At 33.4% G+C, this 17,712-nt stretch overlaps 1 protein-coding gene across 1 annotated transcript; it reads left to right on the top strand.

The window, feature by feature from the left end:
- Positions 1–2,148: 2,148 nt before the first annotated feature.
- On the top strand, positions 2,149–14,479 carry LOC135834862 (lachesin-like). The gene is made up of 3 exons (XM_065348837.1): positions 2,149–2,827; positions 3,294–3,671; positions 13,979–14,479. The coding sequence occupies exons 1-3, from the start codon at positions 2,471–2,473 to the stop codon at positions 14,249–14,251; spliced, it is 1,008 nt and encodes a 335-aa protein (XP_065204909.1). The 5' UTR covers positions 2,149–2,470; the 3' UTR covers positions 14,252–14,479.
- Positions 14,480–17,712: the final 3,233 nt, after the last annotated feature.

The raw sequence follows: 17,712 nt of genomic DNA on the forward strand, positions 1-17,712 counted from the left end.
GGGGTTTCCTCCCTCACACCCCCCGAAGTAGTGACCTCGAGTGAAAAAACAATTCCCTATTTTTCATTTTTTACATTTTCGAAAAACTCGGGTTGCAGCGGGCCCCTCAATTTTCAAAAATTTTATAAAATACAAATTCACTGTGAAATTTAAAAATTTTAATACCAAGCTGACCCCGGCCCTAAAATAGCGAATTTGATGTAAAATACGAATTTCAGCTATTCTAAGTATTGAACTGCGAACTAAAATTACTTACTTAAGGCTACTCAAAATTTTCAATCTAATAATAATTTTATCCTCAATTTTATTAATTTCAAAAAAAATACCCTCCCTCAAAACTCTCAAAGTGGTGACCTCTGGTAAGAAAATAATTCCCTATTTTTTTTTTTTTTTTTCAATAAACTCGGACAGCGGCGCGGTGGGCTCCTCAATTTTCAAAAATTTCATAAAATATAAATTCACAGTTAAGTTTGAAAATTTCTTAATTTCAAGTTCCATCATCTCTGAAAAAAAAAAGGTCTCTTTTGAGTAAAATAAACTCTCATGACGATTTTAGCCCCCTCCATTGAAAACCAATCTGACCACTTAAAATAGCTGAAATGTAATGTAAAATACGAATTTCAGCTATTCTAGGGGTCCGACTTGGTTTTATGGGGAGGGGGTTAATATCCTTATGAGAGTTAATTTTACTCAAAAGAGACTTTTTAAAAGGTTTAGAACTTGACATTTTTGATTTTTGAAAATTGAGATGACCACCACTGCCCGAATTTTTCAAAAATGGAAAAAATAAAAAATAGGAATTTTTTTCACCAGAGGTCTTCAGTTTGAGGACTGGGAGCAGAAGAAATCGCGATTATTTATTTGGTCAATATTTAAGGACCACTCCAAAATGGAGCCCTTCAGAGCTGAAAAAAATCAAAAAATGATGTTCTATACAAATGTTTTGAAAATTTTTCTTTAAAGTGGGAGCATGGTTTTTATGATTCTCTGGGCATATTTGCAAAATTTTTGAAACATTGTTACGGAATTCAATTTTTTTTTTTCTTTCAAAACTTTGTTGAACTCTGTACAAGGAAAGTGATATTATTGAGGGGGGGGGGGAATCGAGGGAAATTTTTTAAAAACTCTTACACAGAATAATTTTGAACAGAAATGAGTAAATTTCAACAAAAAAAATCGCTGACTGACCTATTCCATTTTTTAAAAATGTTCTCCAACTTGGAAAAGACTCAATGGAAGATGGTCAAATTGGAAGAGATGGGTTCCATGGAATTTAGGGGGAGGTGAGAAAATTGCTTATGAGACAGGGGTTTCAAAAGAAAATTTAATTGTAAACACTTTTAGTTTCAATTTGTTGTAATTTATCTCTGTATAATTTCGGGCAGAAAATCGAAGACGCTGATTTGATAATTTTGAGAATGTTTTTTTTTTAGCTTTCAAGTTCAACAGCTACTCCAAATGAAATTTGATATTTTTCTTTGGAATGAAAAGAATGTCATAATCTTTCAGTTGGAATGAAACTTCGAAGAATTGATAAGACATCCCATAGGACACAACGTAGGCAAATCTATTCACAGAAATGTAAAAACAATTGCCTGTTGGTGAACTTCAGCTTATTCTGGATTCTGGGATAAAACCGGTTGTGTCTCTCTTTGGTCTGCGCTTCCACGTTGACGTAGAATTTGAACTTCTAGTCGTCATTTTTCAAGCTCGGAATACGTTCGATTTTGATGTAAAACGACATTAACAGAAACTCAAAGATTAAGCCGATTAAGCGATCTCACGTCTGGGAAAAGTTACCACAATTGAAACGATGTTTATAAGATCTCGACCGAATAATGTAGTTCAACGGACTAAAGGTACCTACGAGTGAATCAAATTAATAAACTCGTATGTCAATAATCTATAAACAAATAGGTGAAGGTTCGGCACCAATAATTCAATCGGTCCTTGCTCGAAGCACCTGTTCTCCGACTCTATTGTATGTGCTATGCTGCGATAGCGATACAATAATATAAAACTTACTCGAGTTAATTAACGAATAGAATAACACACAGAACCAAACATCCGAATATATACGATGCCTACTCCACGCGCTTGACCTTCGCATTGGCGTTGGCTACAACTAACTGGGCGTCGTTGAATGAGCATTCAACGCAAACAGTATTTCCGCGCTACCTAATGCGTTCGCTCATGTTATTCCATACCTATTCCTATAAAACAAAAACAGAAAAAAAAACACCTATAAATTCATAATAGGTAAAAAGTAATAATCTTACTCGTACATATCGTGTTAAAAAATTCGATAACACTCATGCGGTTTTGTTTAAATCGAAAATATTCACACAACAGGTTAACCCGTTGACCTTCTTTCAACACAGTTCTCTCGGTACCTATATAGTGCTTTCTACGAGTATGTAGCTGGTCGAATGTATGTACGAGTTCGAGTACGCGGTTACTCCAAAGTGAAATGTTTCGTGTAATCTGCGTCGTGTTAGTTAGTTTGGCGGTATCGGCAGTGGCTCAACGGTCGCCGACCATTTCGTACATCAGTCAGGAGCAGATCAAGGATATCGGAGGTTCGGTCGAGTTCGCTTGTTCGGTCCAGTATGCGCAAGATTATCCGGTAATATGGGCCAGAATCGATAAATCCAAAACAACCGAACCTGTTCATCTTAGTTATGGTACGACGCTTGTGTTGAGAGAATCACGATACAGGGTTCAATTCAGAAACGATACGTCTACCTATACCTTATCAGTCGGAGAGATACAAGAAACCGATGCTGGGTATTATAGATGTCAAATTGTCATCAGTCCGACGAATAAAGTAAGTACTTGTGTATTTGGTTTGAGAAATATCTTAGGTACCTACTCGTTTTGTGCTCACACTTCACCGTGCAGTTACATAAATACCTAAGAAGGTATAAAGATAAGCTATAGGTACGGTTTCTTTCACAATAATATGAATAATCAACGATTCGTTGTTCCATGTAGGTACCTAATTAACATTACGTAGCTCTCTAGCTCTGTGCAGCAGAATTCCTAGACCACGCCCGGTTTTTTCATATTCTCTATCGATGAAATGAAACCATTGTTTTGTAAATACGTCATAGTTTAGAAACTTGATGAAAAAAAACAACAGAATTTTAACGAAGATATTTTTGACACTCGAAAATCTAAAAATTGATCTCGTTGAAGCCTCCGAATGAGCGACCAATTTTATGTAAATTTTTTTCAACACCGCAAGTTTAAGCATCACTTGAAATTTTACTCATCTCGCTTTTACTTCTCAGATAACGGCCGAAGTCGAATTACAAGTTCGTCGACCTCCTATCATATTCGATAACTCGACCAGATCTCTGGTAGTAGTCGAGAGTCAAAACGTTACGCTAGAATGCTACGCTGGAGGATTTCCACCGCCGACTATCTCATGGAGAAGAGACAACAACCAAATTTTACCCACGGGAGGATCCGTTTACCGAGGCAACATATTACCAATCGGATCGGTGAATAAAGATCATCGAGGAACGTATTACTGCGTAGCTGAAAATGGTGTTGGAAGAGGAGCGAGACGTAATATTTTCATCGAAGTGCAATTTACACCTGTGGTGACTGCGACGAGGAAACGTGTCGGGCAAGCTTTGCAGTTCGATATGGATTTAGAGTGCAAGGTAAGAAAGAAGAAATATGTGGGACGAGTTGAGCTTTTTTTTTAGAGTTCAATTTTTGAAATGGTTGCCAAATTTCGGACCTTTATTAATAGTAAGATGTGCCTTATTTTGCAAAGTTGGAATTTTCCTCCTCCAACCGCTCCAAAGTTGCTACCTTGTGTGAGGAAATAATTCCCTATTTTTCATGTTTTCCCAATCTACAAAAGAAGTGCTATGAATTAGAAAATCCTCATGTACTTTGGTAGGTAAGCTACCTATTTTCTCAAGAACATTATCCATCAGAGACAAAAAAAAAGTAATTTACTATCGACCTCATCTCTACTTTTTATTCTAAGACTTTCCTCCTCTGGACTGACGAGAGAACACGAAATCTAATTTTGTTCTCAAAAATGTCATCAATAAATTTGTAGCATTTTTTTCGAGAAAGAAATTGCGATTTAGGGATTCTCCATTTAATAAATTCCAAATTGAAAGGATTTTGATTGCGATCTTTTCTTACATTAGAATTCACTTGAATCACTTCTGTTTGCCCCTGGCACGTCTTTATTCATAAAACTCTATACCTACACTCACAATTTTGATTCATATCGAAGGTGGCTCATCCCATAATTTTGGGGCATTTACATCAGACTCATCATGGGTAACTGGAGAGAATATTATTAAGTTCATGCTGGAATTCAGCGAAAAATGACCAAGGCTTAGGTGGACGATCTAGTCCTTGGCGGAGGTCTGATAGAATCTAAGACCCGGAGGAGGTCTCAAAATCAAGGAATTTATCGGAGGGAAGTAAGGGGGAATCTCTGCAGGAGATTTATGAAAATAATTCAAAAATGAAATTGGAGGCATGTTTAAAGTTGGCCACTGAGACTAACAACCATTATAGAAAAAAACTTGAAAGTTTTTTACAATAAGTAAATTCGAACAAGTATTATTGGAAGTTATACTTTCAGTGAACTTGTTCAAATTAACTTCTTATACTATACCTATAGTTACTGTTAAAACTGCATTAAAAAAATCAAAAAATTTTGAAAAAATTCAACTCCATCAAAATTTTTTGTTTTTTTGACAGAATTTTTCTAAACAATACGTTTATTAAGAAGAAACTTTCTCCAGCCTTTCAAACCATATTTGCCTCCTAGAAAGGAGCCCCTCCTCCAAAGTTAGAGGATATTCAAAAAAAAATAAAATGAACCAAAATCAGGGAAATTTTTGAAAATATCTCATTTCCACATTAGAATTGTTCTGCATATAGCCACATTTTCAAAAGGAAAAACTTTCGATGGACCCTCAAATGATGCTGACTCTCTTGTATGGAGCCCCCCAAATTTTGGGGAAAACAAAAAAAAATGAAAAAATTAATTTTGAAAGTTTTTCATTTATGGGCAGACCTTTCTAAATAAGCTACTTTCAAACCCCCCCCCCGGCTCTCCAAAATTATATTGGCTCCCCTGCCCCTCAAAGTCGGAAAAAAGTAACTGAAAAGTGCAAATCGAACATCACTGTACAAATTTTTCCGAAAATGTTTAAATTCCAGGCAAAGTATTATTATTTTTAATTGAGGACATTTTCAAAAAAAAAAAAACTCACCTCCCTTGGTCCCCAAAATAAAAATTGCTCAAGTTTTCCTTATTTTTTTTTTGGTATAATAATGTACCCACTTATGTATGTATGTAGTTCGGTACGAATGACGTATGTAGAATTCATTGAAAATATCTTCAACTGATGTGTATTGTTTCAAAACCCCATGACTATCGAAAGTGCACTGAAAATGTAACTATAAGAAAGTGTATCATCGTGCAAGGGAAAAACATCACGTAATGTAATATGTAAGTCAGGGTGGTCCATACATGACCAAAAAAAAATCGCAATTTCTTCTGCTCCCAGCAGCCCTCTATAAGTGGTGACGTCTGGTGCAAAAATAATTCCCTATTTTTCAATTTTCCCATTTTTTCCATTTTTGAAAAACTCTGGCTGCGATGCGCCTCTCAATTTTCAAAAATTTGAAAAAAATACAACTTCAAAGCCAAATTTTTAAAATTCAAAATTTTCAAGTTTTAACACTTTTAAAAAGTCTCTTTTGAGTAAAATAAAGTCTCATCAGGATATTAACCCCATCCCTAGAAAACCAAGGCGGTCCTTTTGAATAACTGAAATTTAATGTAAAATACCATCTATTTTAGAGGGTCGACTTGGTTATCAATGGAGGGAGCTGAAATCGCCATGAGAGTTTGTTTTACTCAAAAAAGACTTTTTAGAGAGATAACAGAACTTGAAATTTTAAAATTTTGGGGTGAATTCGTATTTTATAAAATTTTTGAAAATTGAGGAGGACACCACAGCCCGAGGTTTTTGAAAATGGATAAAATAAAAAATAAAGGATTATTTTCTCAGCAGAGGTCACCACTTTGGGGTTTGGGAGGGAGGAAAATCCCAACTCTGAAAAATATAAGGATCACCCTAATAGGGTATAACTTATTTTGCAAAAGTTGAAACATTCTTTGTTTTTATGTTGAAATTTTTCTAAAAAATACCTTTTCAAGAGAAAACTTTCCCCAGCCCTTCAAACCATATAGACCACCTAAAAGGGAGCCCCTCAAAGTTGAAGTAAATCAGAGAAAATGAACGAAAATCAGAGGAAATGTTTGAAAATTTCTCATTTTTACATTAGGATTGTTCTGCATACCCATATTTTCAAGGAAAAACCTTCGATGGACCCCCAATTGATGTTGTCTCTCTTTTATGGAGCTCTCCTGCAATTTTTGGAAAAATAAAAAAGATGGAATTAAAAATATTATGTCTGATTTGAAAACAAAAAACAAATTGGACCGAGTGAAGCAAGGCGAAAGTTTTCAAAAATTAGATTTCAAGAGACCTGAAAACTATTTTTTTTTAGAAAATTGATTTTGAAAAAAAAGAACAGGTCCAATCGAAGCGAGGGTGAAAACTTTTGAAAATTTGTATTTTGAGAGGAACTAAAAAACAATGTTTTTTATGCAAGAAGTTTATATTTGAGCTTTTAAAATTTTAGAATTTAAAACATTTTTTTTGGATGTTAATTTTAAAAAAGACAAAAGAAAAAGCCCAAGTGAGGGCAAAATCTTTTTAAAAATTTGTGTATTCAGAAGTAAAAAAAAAAAAAGTTTTCTTTCATTACAGTTCCTTCTTTGGCCAGACTCTTCAGAAAGTGTGAGACTGCCCCCTTTGCCCCTCTCTGTCCATGGCCCTGGATAACCTATAAAAAAAGTATTTTTCAATTTCAGCCAAATTTTTAAATTTTAAGGAGCCATTCATTGTGTATTTTAAAAGTCTTTTTGCCCTTTCACTTTTATATGTTTTTTTTTTTGTGAATTTCAATTCATTTTTTTTTTCATGATAAATTTAGGATCTCGGATTGAAGACATACACATTGCTTTCTTAGGCTGTCTATACTCTATAGTGTCTAGTTCTCTTGCTTCTCTTCTCCACTTTGAGTACTGTACTTTTTCCAAGCATGAGCTGCATAAAGCTGAATGAAGTTGCATCAATTTTTATTAATTACAATTTGTAATTTTTTATTGAAGTTGATACATGAAGAACTGCGTATTAAAGTTACACACATTATTCATTGATGAATTGTTGATTGCCGGATTCAGATGTTATACTGGACTTCCTGGCTTATTCTTTTCTTGAATCTTATAGTCAGATGTATTGTGTAAGTTGAATTGTCAGTGGAATTCTCCCACAACTTGTTAAAAAGGTTAAAATTATTACATATATGAGGATTAATTTTACAAATGTGATCTGTGTGTCTGAGCCAGATTTCAAGTGATGTTTACCAAATTATTACAGGGGCCATGTACTTCTACCATATCATAGTTTGGCCATTGCCTTCACCCTTGATCTTGTTGCCCCTTAGGTACCTAAACTGCATCTTCAACAGTATCTTACTATCACTGACTTGAATACTACAAAAGGGCACCTTGTGAGCTTTTGTTTCCAGATTCGTGTTTTCTCTACCCATCCCAGAGGGCATTGCCTCACCTTAGGGGGTAAAAGCGTTTACATAACAGGGGGAGGTAAGTGGCTCTTTACCGCCCGCTGCGCGGGTGATAAACGCCACTTTCCTCCGCCCCAGTCATGTAAAATCGCGTACACACCACGGGAGCTAATAAAGAATGCCTCAAAGCACATGTGTAACACCCTCGCCTTCGGCTCGGGCATTATTTACATGCGCTCTGAGGCATTCTTTATTTTACCTCCCTTGATGTGTAATATACTATTGTCATCTTAATGTCACCATTGATATTATCTAAGGACTTGTCAGTTTATTATCCAGTGTTCGTTCTACTTCTGCCATTGTAGTAGGGTTCAGCTTGGAAATCAACTGTTAAGGGCTGAACAAACTTATTAAGAACAGGTTATTATTAAAAAAAACAAAAATATGAGAAATTACTTACTTACCAATGTAAAAAAAAAAAATCATGCACAGGTGATAGTCTTATTTTTTGTGTAATAGTTATCATGTGTGGTCAGTGACGTTTTGTAAAACCTCTGTGGTGTTATTTCTATAGCTATGACAAAGAAGTCCATAATTGCACCCAAGTGGATCAATTCTCTGTGAAATAGATGCAGTTGGGTGGTGTGGGGTCTCATACCTTGGACCACTGGGCTACCTACTCTTGATTACATTGTTTAGAAAGGAATTCACTTGAATCACTTCTGTTTGCCCCTGGCAGGTCTTTTCACAAAATTCTACTATACCTACTCACAATTTTGATTCATATCGAAGTTATATCCCTATCAAAATTTGACTCATCCCTTAATTCTGGGGAATTTACATCAACTGATGGGTAACTGGAGAGAATATTGTTTGTCTCAACTCATCAAGTTCATGCTGGAATTCAGTGCAAAGTGACCAAGGCTTAGATGGACCAAGTCCTGGCAGATGAGCCTTGAAACAACTAAGACCAGAAGGAGGTCTCAAAATCAAGAAATTTATCAGAGGGGAGTAGGGGGGAATCTCTGAAGGAGATGTATGAAAATAATTCAAAAATGAAACAGGAAGGCACGTTCAAAGTTGGCCATTGAGACCCTGACAACCCTTAATAGAGAAAAACTTGGAAGTTTTTCACATGGAGTAAATTCAAACAAGTATGTACTACTGGAAGTTATACTTTCAGTAAACTTATTCGAGTACTACCGTTACTGTTAAAACTTCTTTTAAAAAATCAAAAAATTAAAAAAAAATTAAATTCCGTCAACATTTTTTTTGTTGTGACAGAATTTTTCTGAACAATACTTACGTTTATCAAGAAAACACTTTCCCCATCCTTTCAAATCATATTTGCCTCCTAGAAAGGAGCCTCTCCTCTGAAGTTGGAAGATATATCCAAAAAAAAAAAAAAAAAATGAACCAAAATCAGGCAAATTTTTGAAAATATAGAATTGTTCTACATATAACCACCCTTTTCAAGGAAAAACCTTTGATGAACCCTCAAATGATCTTAGCTCTCTAGTAGGGGACTCCCTCCCCAATTTTGGGGAAAATAAAAAAAGATGAAAAATTGATGTCTGTGGAAATTTTTTGAAAATTTTTCATTTATGGGCGGAATTTTACTAAATGAGCCTAATTTCCAGAATAACTTTCCCTTGATCTCCCAAATGATGTTGATTTCCCCTGCCTCTCAAAGTCGAAAAAAATTAACCAAAAAAAAAAAAAAAAAATGCAAATACATCACTGTACAAATTAAAAAAAAAAAAAAAAACTCCCCTGGTCCTTCAAAATAAATCTTTTTTTTTTACAACGAACGGTGATTAGGTATCATTTTAATTTTAATTTTTTAATTTTTTGCTTAACTGCAAAAGAAGGCTGAGAAAAAGAATAAGAAAAAAAAATCATGAAAAAAACGTTGAAATTATGAAAATTTTTTGTTTCTGCGTTACAAGTTTTTCTAAATAATCCTCTTATCAAGAAAAAGCTTTTCGTGGACCTTCAAACCATATTGGTCCCATAGTAAAAAGCTCCTCAAATTTGAAAAAATCAGAAAAATTACAATAAATCGAAATCAGGGGGGAAATTTTGAAAATAAGGCTTATCTCATTTCTACGTTGGAATATTGCTCTGCGAATACATAACGCCCTTTTGAAGTAAAAACCTTTGTTGGACCCCAAATGATGTTGGCTCTTTTGTATGAATCCCCCAAAATTTGAGAAAAATGAAAAAATTGTATTTGTAGGTAGGTAAGTATTTTATTGAGTTTAGTGTTGAATCTGAAAAAAATTCATCAAAATAGTGACCTGGACAAATAATTTAGAATATTAGAAGTTTGATCGAGGAACAACTGAAAAGCATGAATATGTAGTTGCGTTATTTCGCGTTTGTTTGCTTTTGAAAAGTGAAAATTTGAGTTGAAAAATTAAGGAAACGAACAGAAAATTGATCAGTCTGTTCTTCACAAATTTGCTCTTGTTAGTTTGATCCAGGAGCCTGGACTGTGATGTAAAAATAAATTGAATACGTGAATACATCAACTCATTTTCAACTTCTTTTTGCTTGTTTTTTTTTTATTTATAGTTTTCACTTTTTCATGCTAGTAGTTTCAACTTATAGCCAATCAGCGAACAGCATTTCAATATAGCCAATCAGCTAATAGCATTTCAATAAAGGTAATTAGAGATTAGGATTTTATTTAATGCTTAGTAATATTTTGGCGCCAAATTCGAAGAAGTAACCAGCAGTAGTTTGCGTCAGTGATGATTAGAAATTTTAGCACTGTATCCATCAGAAATTTCCACGCAATTTTTAAATGATAATAAAATTTATGAAAACAAATGCAAAAACCATCTTGCAATCAGCGATTAGATGATGGCTCGGTTTTTTCAGCACAATACCTAGCACTTTGGAATATGGGGGAAAATGATAGAAATCAACAAATGATGTATCATTCTCTGGTCAATTTCTATCATTTTTTCATATTTTTTCAGAAGATAAAATAAATGAAAAAAAGAGCAAAAAGAAGTTGAAAACGATTTATTTATTAAAATAGTTATTTACTTATTTTTATCATTACTCCTGGTATTTGTTCAAACTGACCAGAGCCAAGTTTGTGATGACTAGATCGATCAATTTTTTGCTGGTTTTTTCTATTTTTAATTCAAATTTTTACTTTTGAAAAAACAAACAAACCTGTTTTTCAGATTTTAAAAAAAAACAAAAGAAAAACGATGAAAATTTGAAAATACTAATGCATTGTCTGTTGACGTCTGTGTAATTATTTTCCTGCTGGTACATATACTTATTTACAAGAGTAAAAATACGAAGTCCAGATCAGATACTTTCGCGCATCTTTGGATTGCTCAGTTTCACTGCACCTAGATGCAAGTGACACACTTTGACAATTTTTCAATGGGCAGAATCTTTGTAAATGAGCACATTTTCGATAAAATGATGTTGGTTCCCTCTCAAAGTCGAAAAAAATCAACAAAAAAATTGAAAAATTAATATCTGAATAGTGTTGGTCCATTTGTGTGAAGCTTCCATAGTTGAAAGATATCGAAAAAGATGAAAAATATATTTTAAAATTTTTCATCTCTGATCAAAATACTCCTAGATTGATTCGACTTGATTTTAATAAAATTTCCTAGTAGGTATGTACATTCTACTTTATAAATTATATAAAAGATGAAGAAATGAAAAATCAGCTTCAAGTTGATATTATTTAAAAGCGAGCTTATCAACTACTCGTAATATGCTGAAAACAAATACGAAAACTCTCTTGCAATCAGCGAATAGCTGATGGCTTGTTTTTTTTTTTTTTGTAAATATTATGAAGTTTCACTTGCAGAGGGGTCAAAAATATTTAACAGTAGATATTTCTGATGAAATTGAACCAAATCTAAGGATTAGAAAATGAAAAAGCGTGAAAAGCTTCCAATTTTTCGAATTTCTTCTACTTAATGTATATTTTGAGTAGGTACTGGGGAAGGGGACCTTCCTTGTACGACTTATTTTTTACTCAACGTGGTTGGAGAAATTTTTCTCATGAAACCAGACAACTTCAGGGGGTCAACAAGTTTTTTTAACAAGTAGGTTGGTATAAATAAGAACTCTCCTCTGTGATCCATAGGTTAGCCATGGGTGGTGATATGGGGATAAAAATTGGTATACAAGCGCTCCAGCGCTAAATGATATTCTTCTTGTAGCTGATTCGCTAAATCCCAATGCTGAAATGAACATTCCAAACCATTCGAACTGGAGTGATGGATCGGCCATTGACTTTCTTATAAACTCAAGCATTTTCCTTCATTTGCCTGAAAATTATATTCAGCAAGTTTGTTGAGGGACTTATTAACTATACTTGGCTATCACTGTATTTTGTATCAGTGTACTGCTTGTATTATTTAGTGGATTTACTTGCATCTGCTCTTTTTTCCAGTCTGCAGAAATCTGACTCGATGGATAGTCAGCTGCTGGTCTCAGTTGGTCTCAGTTCAAGTCGTGTCTTCTTTTGAAAAGCTATCTTCACTGCTACTGGCTGTTTACCTGGCCTGCGCTGTGAGCTTTGATACTTCGGCTTGGAATAACTGCTCCAAGTATTCCTTTGTTTTTTGGTATAGTTCGCTACGAATAGCGTAGAATTCATTGAAAATATCTTCAACCTATGTGTATTGTTTCAAAACCCCATGACTTATTGAAAGCACACTGAAAATGTAAAAATAAGAAAGTGAATCATTTTTTAAAAATACAACCATAGAGGGGAAAAACATCCTTCTAACTCCCGAAGTGGTGACCTCTGGTGAGAAAATAATTTCCTATTTTTTTCATTTTTTAAAAACCTGACTGCGGTGGGCTCTTTATGTTCAAAAATTTTATAAAATACAAATTTACTGTAAAATTTTAAAATTTTAAAATTTCAAGTTCTGTTATCTCTAAAAAGTCTCTTTCGAGTAAAATAAACTCTCATGACGATTTTAGCCCCCTCCATATATTGAAAACCAAGCTGACCCCCCAAAATAGCTGAAATTAGATGTAAAATGAAATTTTGCTTTGAAGTTGGATTTGTTTAAATTTTTGAACATTGAGAGGGCCACCGCAGCCCGAGTTTTTCAAAAATGGAAGAAATGAAAAAATGACTCGGAGGGTTGAGAGCATGAGACTTGTCTGTACACTGAGGACACTTTCTTACTAATTTTTTTCGGTTTCCTCTCTTTAAAGTGAGGAAATCGAGTCACACCAAACACACAAACAACCAATACTTATTATTCTTCTAATTAAAAAAAAAGGTACTTAGTAAATTTTTAAAATGATAGTATGAGAGCAAGGCGGCCGTAAATAAATCAACAAAAGTTTATAAAATTAATAACATCAATACTCATTCATTCTAACATAATTTTCATCAGACACTAAATGTGGTCCTTTTGAACAAACGGGGTCGTGTTTGTGGCTAGAGAGGGGAAAACTCACCAAAGCCATGTGGTAAAAACCATTTCATGTTTGGTCCATTTTTACACCCTCTACAAAAAAAGTAAACTTACTTTTTGATTCACCTTCGTAGGTGTTTTAATCATTGAAGGTCTGTAATCTGCTTGCTGTTTGAAATGGTCGATTCACTCTTTAGTTTCCAGATTGAACAAATCACACTAATTAATAGTGTAGGGTATACTGGTACGCCATTTTCTTGCAAAAGCAAATTTTTTATAAATCAAAACTGATGACATTTACAAAAATTATACAAGATTTCACGTTCTATTGCATGAAGTTTTAAGGTTTCTGTAAAATTGGTCAAGTACATAATACTTTTTCATGTTCTACAAAAAAGGACCGGTGTAAAATTTTTCTAAAGGTCATAGTTTTCGACTTATAAAAAAATTGGCTTTCGCAAGAAAATGGCAAGACTAGCATACCCACTGTTGAAGTGATCTCCTCATGCTTTACAACTCAGCACATTTTGTGATAGGATTCTCGAAACCAGGGGAATGTGGAAGTACAAAGCCCTAAAATTTTGGTCAAATATCGTGTGACGTATAGATTCATATGTTTTGAAGATTGATGAATACGAATATCAACTCGCTTTATCAATTCGACGTCACCAACGCCCTTCATTGACTCCTCCCCTAATTTCCTAAAAATTGAAAAAATGAAGCAACATAATTATGGTTTACCTATTGGGTTTTGCAGGTCGCTGAATGCGAGCAAATAAAATGTTTTTTCGAGTCTAGCCCCTCTAATGCCCCCATAACCCCTGCCTTTGCTGAAAATCCTCCCAAAAAATCTCTTGTTTACAAAACTATTTATGAATACTTACTAATCGACGAATTATTCTTTATAGATCGAAGCTTACCCACCACCGGCCATAGTTTGGTATAAAGAAGGCGATACCAATTCCATTGCGAATAATCAACATTACTTAGTTTCTCATTTTACCACCGACGATGAAATTACATTCACCGTGATTCGAATCATAACCATTGAGAAAAGACAATTCGGTAATTATACGTGCAGAGCTATAAATATTTTTGGACAAGCTCAAGCCAACATCGAACTGTTTGAGACTGTTATTCCCATGTGTCCTCCGGCCTGTGCTGGGAATCCGAGTAACTGATGGAGAAGCTCCCATTCTTCGTTTCATTCTGGAGTCAAGAGGAATGGTGTAGTACACGGTACTGGATGATATTATATCCTACCCAATTTCATTGATTCTGAAAAAAGACTCGATTAATTTATAACTCGAATATTGTATTATGTATATTGTACATGAATGGTATGTGTTCACCATGCAATGCCTTTTTATTTTTTTACTCATTTTCAAATATATTTTTTATATTTTTTTGATCGTGAATGCGTGATCTTTCAGAATAAGAAGTGAGAATGGGACTGTGCACGGTCTTTTTCTACCATCAGTGACCAATCTGAGGAAAAAAAGTCCAAATGGCAAATCGTCTCAGAAGGGCTCATTTCTGAAGTTTAGGTAGGGTTGAATTATTTCAGTTTGCTTACTCAAATCAGCCTTAGAGGATTGAAATGACGTTGAGTGCATTATATTGTTGCATATGTTGGATGCTTTCTTTATAGTACGAGTAGGTACCTATCTCTAACTTCTGTAGCTTGCTCTTTTTCTTTACGTTCCATTTATAATTGTTCTTTCTTTCGATGCTAGGTCTCTTTTTTATTGGTCTATTGGGCTTTCTTCGGAAGGTGTTACACATTCATTTTTCAAGTATTGAAGAATAGTTTCAAAGGAATTTACAGACATTCTTGTATACTCAAAGAATCTTTCTTCATCATACCTTAGCTGGGGGATCAGGTGATGGTATTCTCCATACTGTTTTATTTTGAGGTTGATTGGATGAACAGCAAATCTCTTTGGTTTGGATGTCATCTTCAGTTGTCTCTATATTCAACGCAATCCACCCAGGGATGATTAAATCCTTTATTCAAACTTAATTCTGACTTTTTTCGCACAATCAACTTGAAAGTGTCCTTCTTCTTTCGTACAAATATAACCAGGCTATATATCAACTTTTTCTGGTATTTTTAAAACGTATCTTTGTTTGGCAGCATAGCCCAAAAATAATCAAAATAATTTTGTTTACTTGAAAGCAAAAATAACCATCTGTGTAATCTTCGTTCACAAATCAAGTCAAACTACGTAATCATAGAGTTGAAAAATTAAAATCATTTTAATCAATTAAATTATAGTGAAATAATTGAAATTAAGGAAATAAATTTTATTTAAATGAATAAATTTATAAATAAACTACAATTAGATATTCTATTATATTAAATTAAATTACCAACTGCAGGAAAATCAGCGGTTCATTATTAAAAATTGGATTCTTAGACAATCCCTTGAATTCATTATCCTTCAACTGTCATCATCCCGAATAAATTTTTCTCGAATTTTTTTCCCCTGAATTATCGAATCCGATTTTTCAAATCAATATTCTTTGAAAAACCACTCCCTCGAATGCGAAATCGACAAAATTGTAGGTAGGTATTTATTTAACCATTTTGACAAATAATTAGCTTTTATTGAAATTTCTGCGAAAAAATGTGATAAATTCTTTACTTTAGTCGAAGAATGGCAACTTTGAATGAAAAAACGAGTTTCTTAGGGAAAGTTTTACAAAAAATAGATCCTTTCTACAGAATTGGGAGGTTTTTGCAACTTTGGAACAAAGTAAATTGGGAGGTTTTTGCAACTTTGGAACAAAGTAAGATTTTTTTCTTTTTGCATTTTGATAAAAAAAAGAACCAGATTTTTTCGGGGAAAAAAACCAAAGCTGCCTAAATATTTCGTCTAAAAAAGGTTATTTCTGCAATTGGAAAAAAAACATTACCTACTTATTTGTTAAAAATACTTTATTTTGATTAAACGCTTTTTTTTTTCTTGAAATTTTACGTAAAAAGCAAAGTACATAGGTACATAATGACAAAAAAAGCGAATATTTTCCGAAAATTTTGACCATAAAGAAGTTTTGTTTTTGGGAACTCTGAAAAAACTGATTTTTCTTTCGCAATGATATTTGACAAAAAGGAAACCCGATTTTTTTGCGGCAAGAAAGCAAGTCTTTTCGTAATTTTATCAAAATGAAGGTATTTTCTGAAACATTAAAAAAAAATACTTATTACCTATGGCAATTCAGATTGGGAAAATAAATCAGTCGTTTTGATAATCTGGGCTATAAATAGATTATTCTTGGCAACATTGCATTACTTTTAGGTAATTTTCACGCCTTTTAATGCATTTTTCAGTAGTTTTATATTATTCTGACGCGTTTTCAAATCATTTTTTTCGTTAACTTGAATGCGTCTGAATTACGTTTAGTCACATTTGAAATACTTCTTGACACGTTTGAGTAGATTTTAGCATGTTTAATCGCGTTAGAAGTACGTTTATTTTTAAAAAAAATAGGTTTTAACACGTTTAAATTGCTTTCAGATGAAAAGAAAGAGGTTTCAACAATTTTCGCGAAGAATAACCTTTTTACCAATTGTGATGAAAAAAAAAAGTAGGTAGATAGGAAAACAAGTTTTTTTTTTAGCATCAATTTTAAACAAAAGTGGATCTTTTTTACAATTTGTACAAAAAAATTGGATTTTTCGGAAATTTGTCAGAAATCTTAGATTTTTTGCTAATGTTAATATACCTATGATTTTTTGTGCAATTTTGAAATAGAACTGGTTTTTGCGACAAAATTACAAGATTTTATGAGCAAATTTTCACTATAAGAATTTTTTTTCGTGCTTTTTGCTAAAATTTCGGGAAAAAAATTTCTTGGTGAAAATGTTCCCATAAAATCTTGTAATTTTGTCGCAAAAACCAGTTTTATCTTAAAATTTTCCAAAAAAATATCAACATCACCAAAAAATCTCACATTTTAGCAAAATTTTCAAATAATACTACTTTTTTGAACAAATTTTTAAAAATATCCATTTTTGTTGAAAATAGCTGCAAAAAACCTTTTTTTTCCTATTTTGTTTTTCCATCAAAATTGGTAGAAAGTTATTTATTGCAAAAATTTCTGAAACCTTCTTTTTAGTCAAAATATCAATTTCCAAAAAATAAATACATTTTGTTTTACAACTTAGATAGGTACTTAAAATCTTTGATGTTCTCGAACAAAGAACTTGCCATCATGAACCTGATTAATTAAGATTCTGCCTTTTATGAGTATTTCAGCTGGCCAGTTGCATTGTGGACCACAAGTGCTCCTCGAGTGTGATTTTTGGGCAAATTTAGCACGAAAAAGTCTACTCTGTACTCAGGCATCGTAGAGTTGGATTTTTTGCAACTATAAAATGCAACATTTTGTCAAAATTTTCAATTTTACTCCAAAAATGGTAACTTTGATTGATAAAACAGGGTTTTTGGGGCAATTTGTACAATGAATAGGTCCTTTTTCCAGAATTTACCAAAAAGTAGGATTTTCCGCAATTTTGGAACAAAGTAAGATTTTTTTTCTTTTTGCATTTTGATGAAAAAAAGGAACCAGATTTTTGCGAGAGAAAAAAAAACAAAGCTGCCTGAATATTTTGGCTAAAAATGAGTTTTTCTGCAAT

The sequence above is a fragment of the Planococcus citri genome, chromosome 2 (genome assembly GCF_950023065.1).
Source record: "Planococcus citri chromosome 2, ihPlaCitr1.1, whole genome shotgun sequence".
Taxonomy (NCBI): domain Eukaryota; kingdom Metazoa; phylum Arthropoda; class Insecta; order Hemiptera; family Pseudococcidae; genus Planococcus; species Planococcus citri.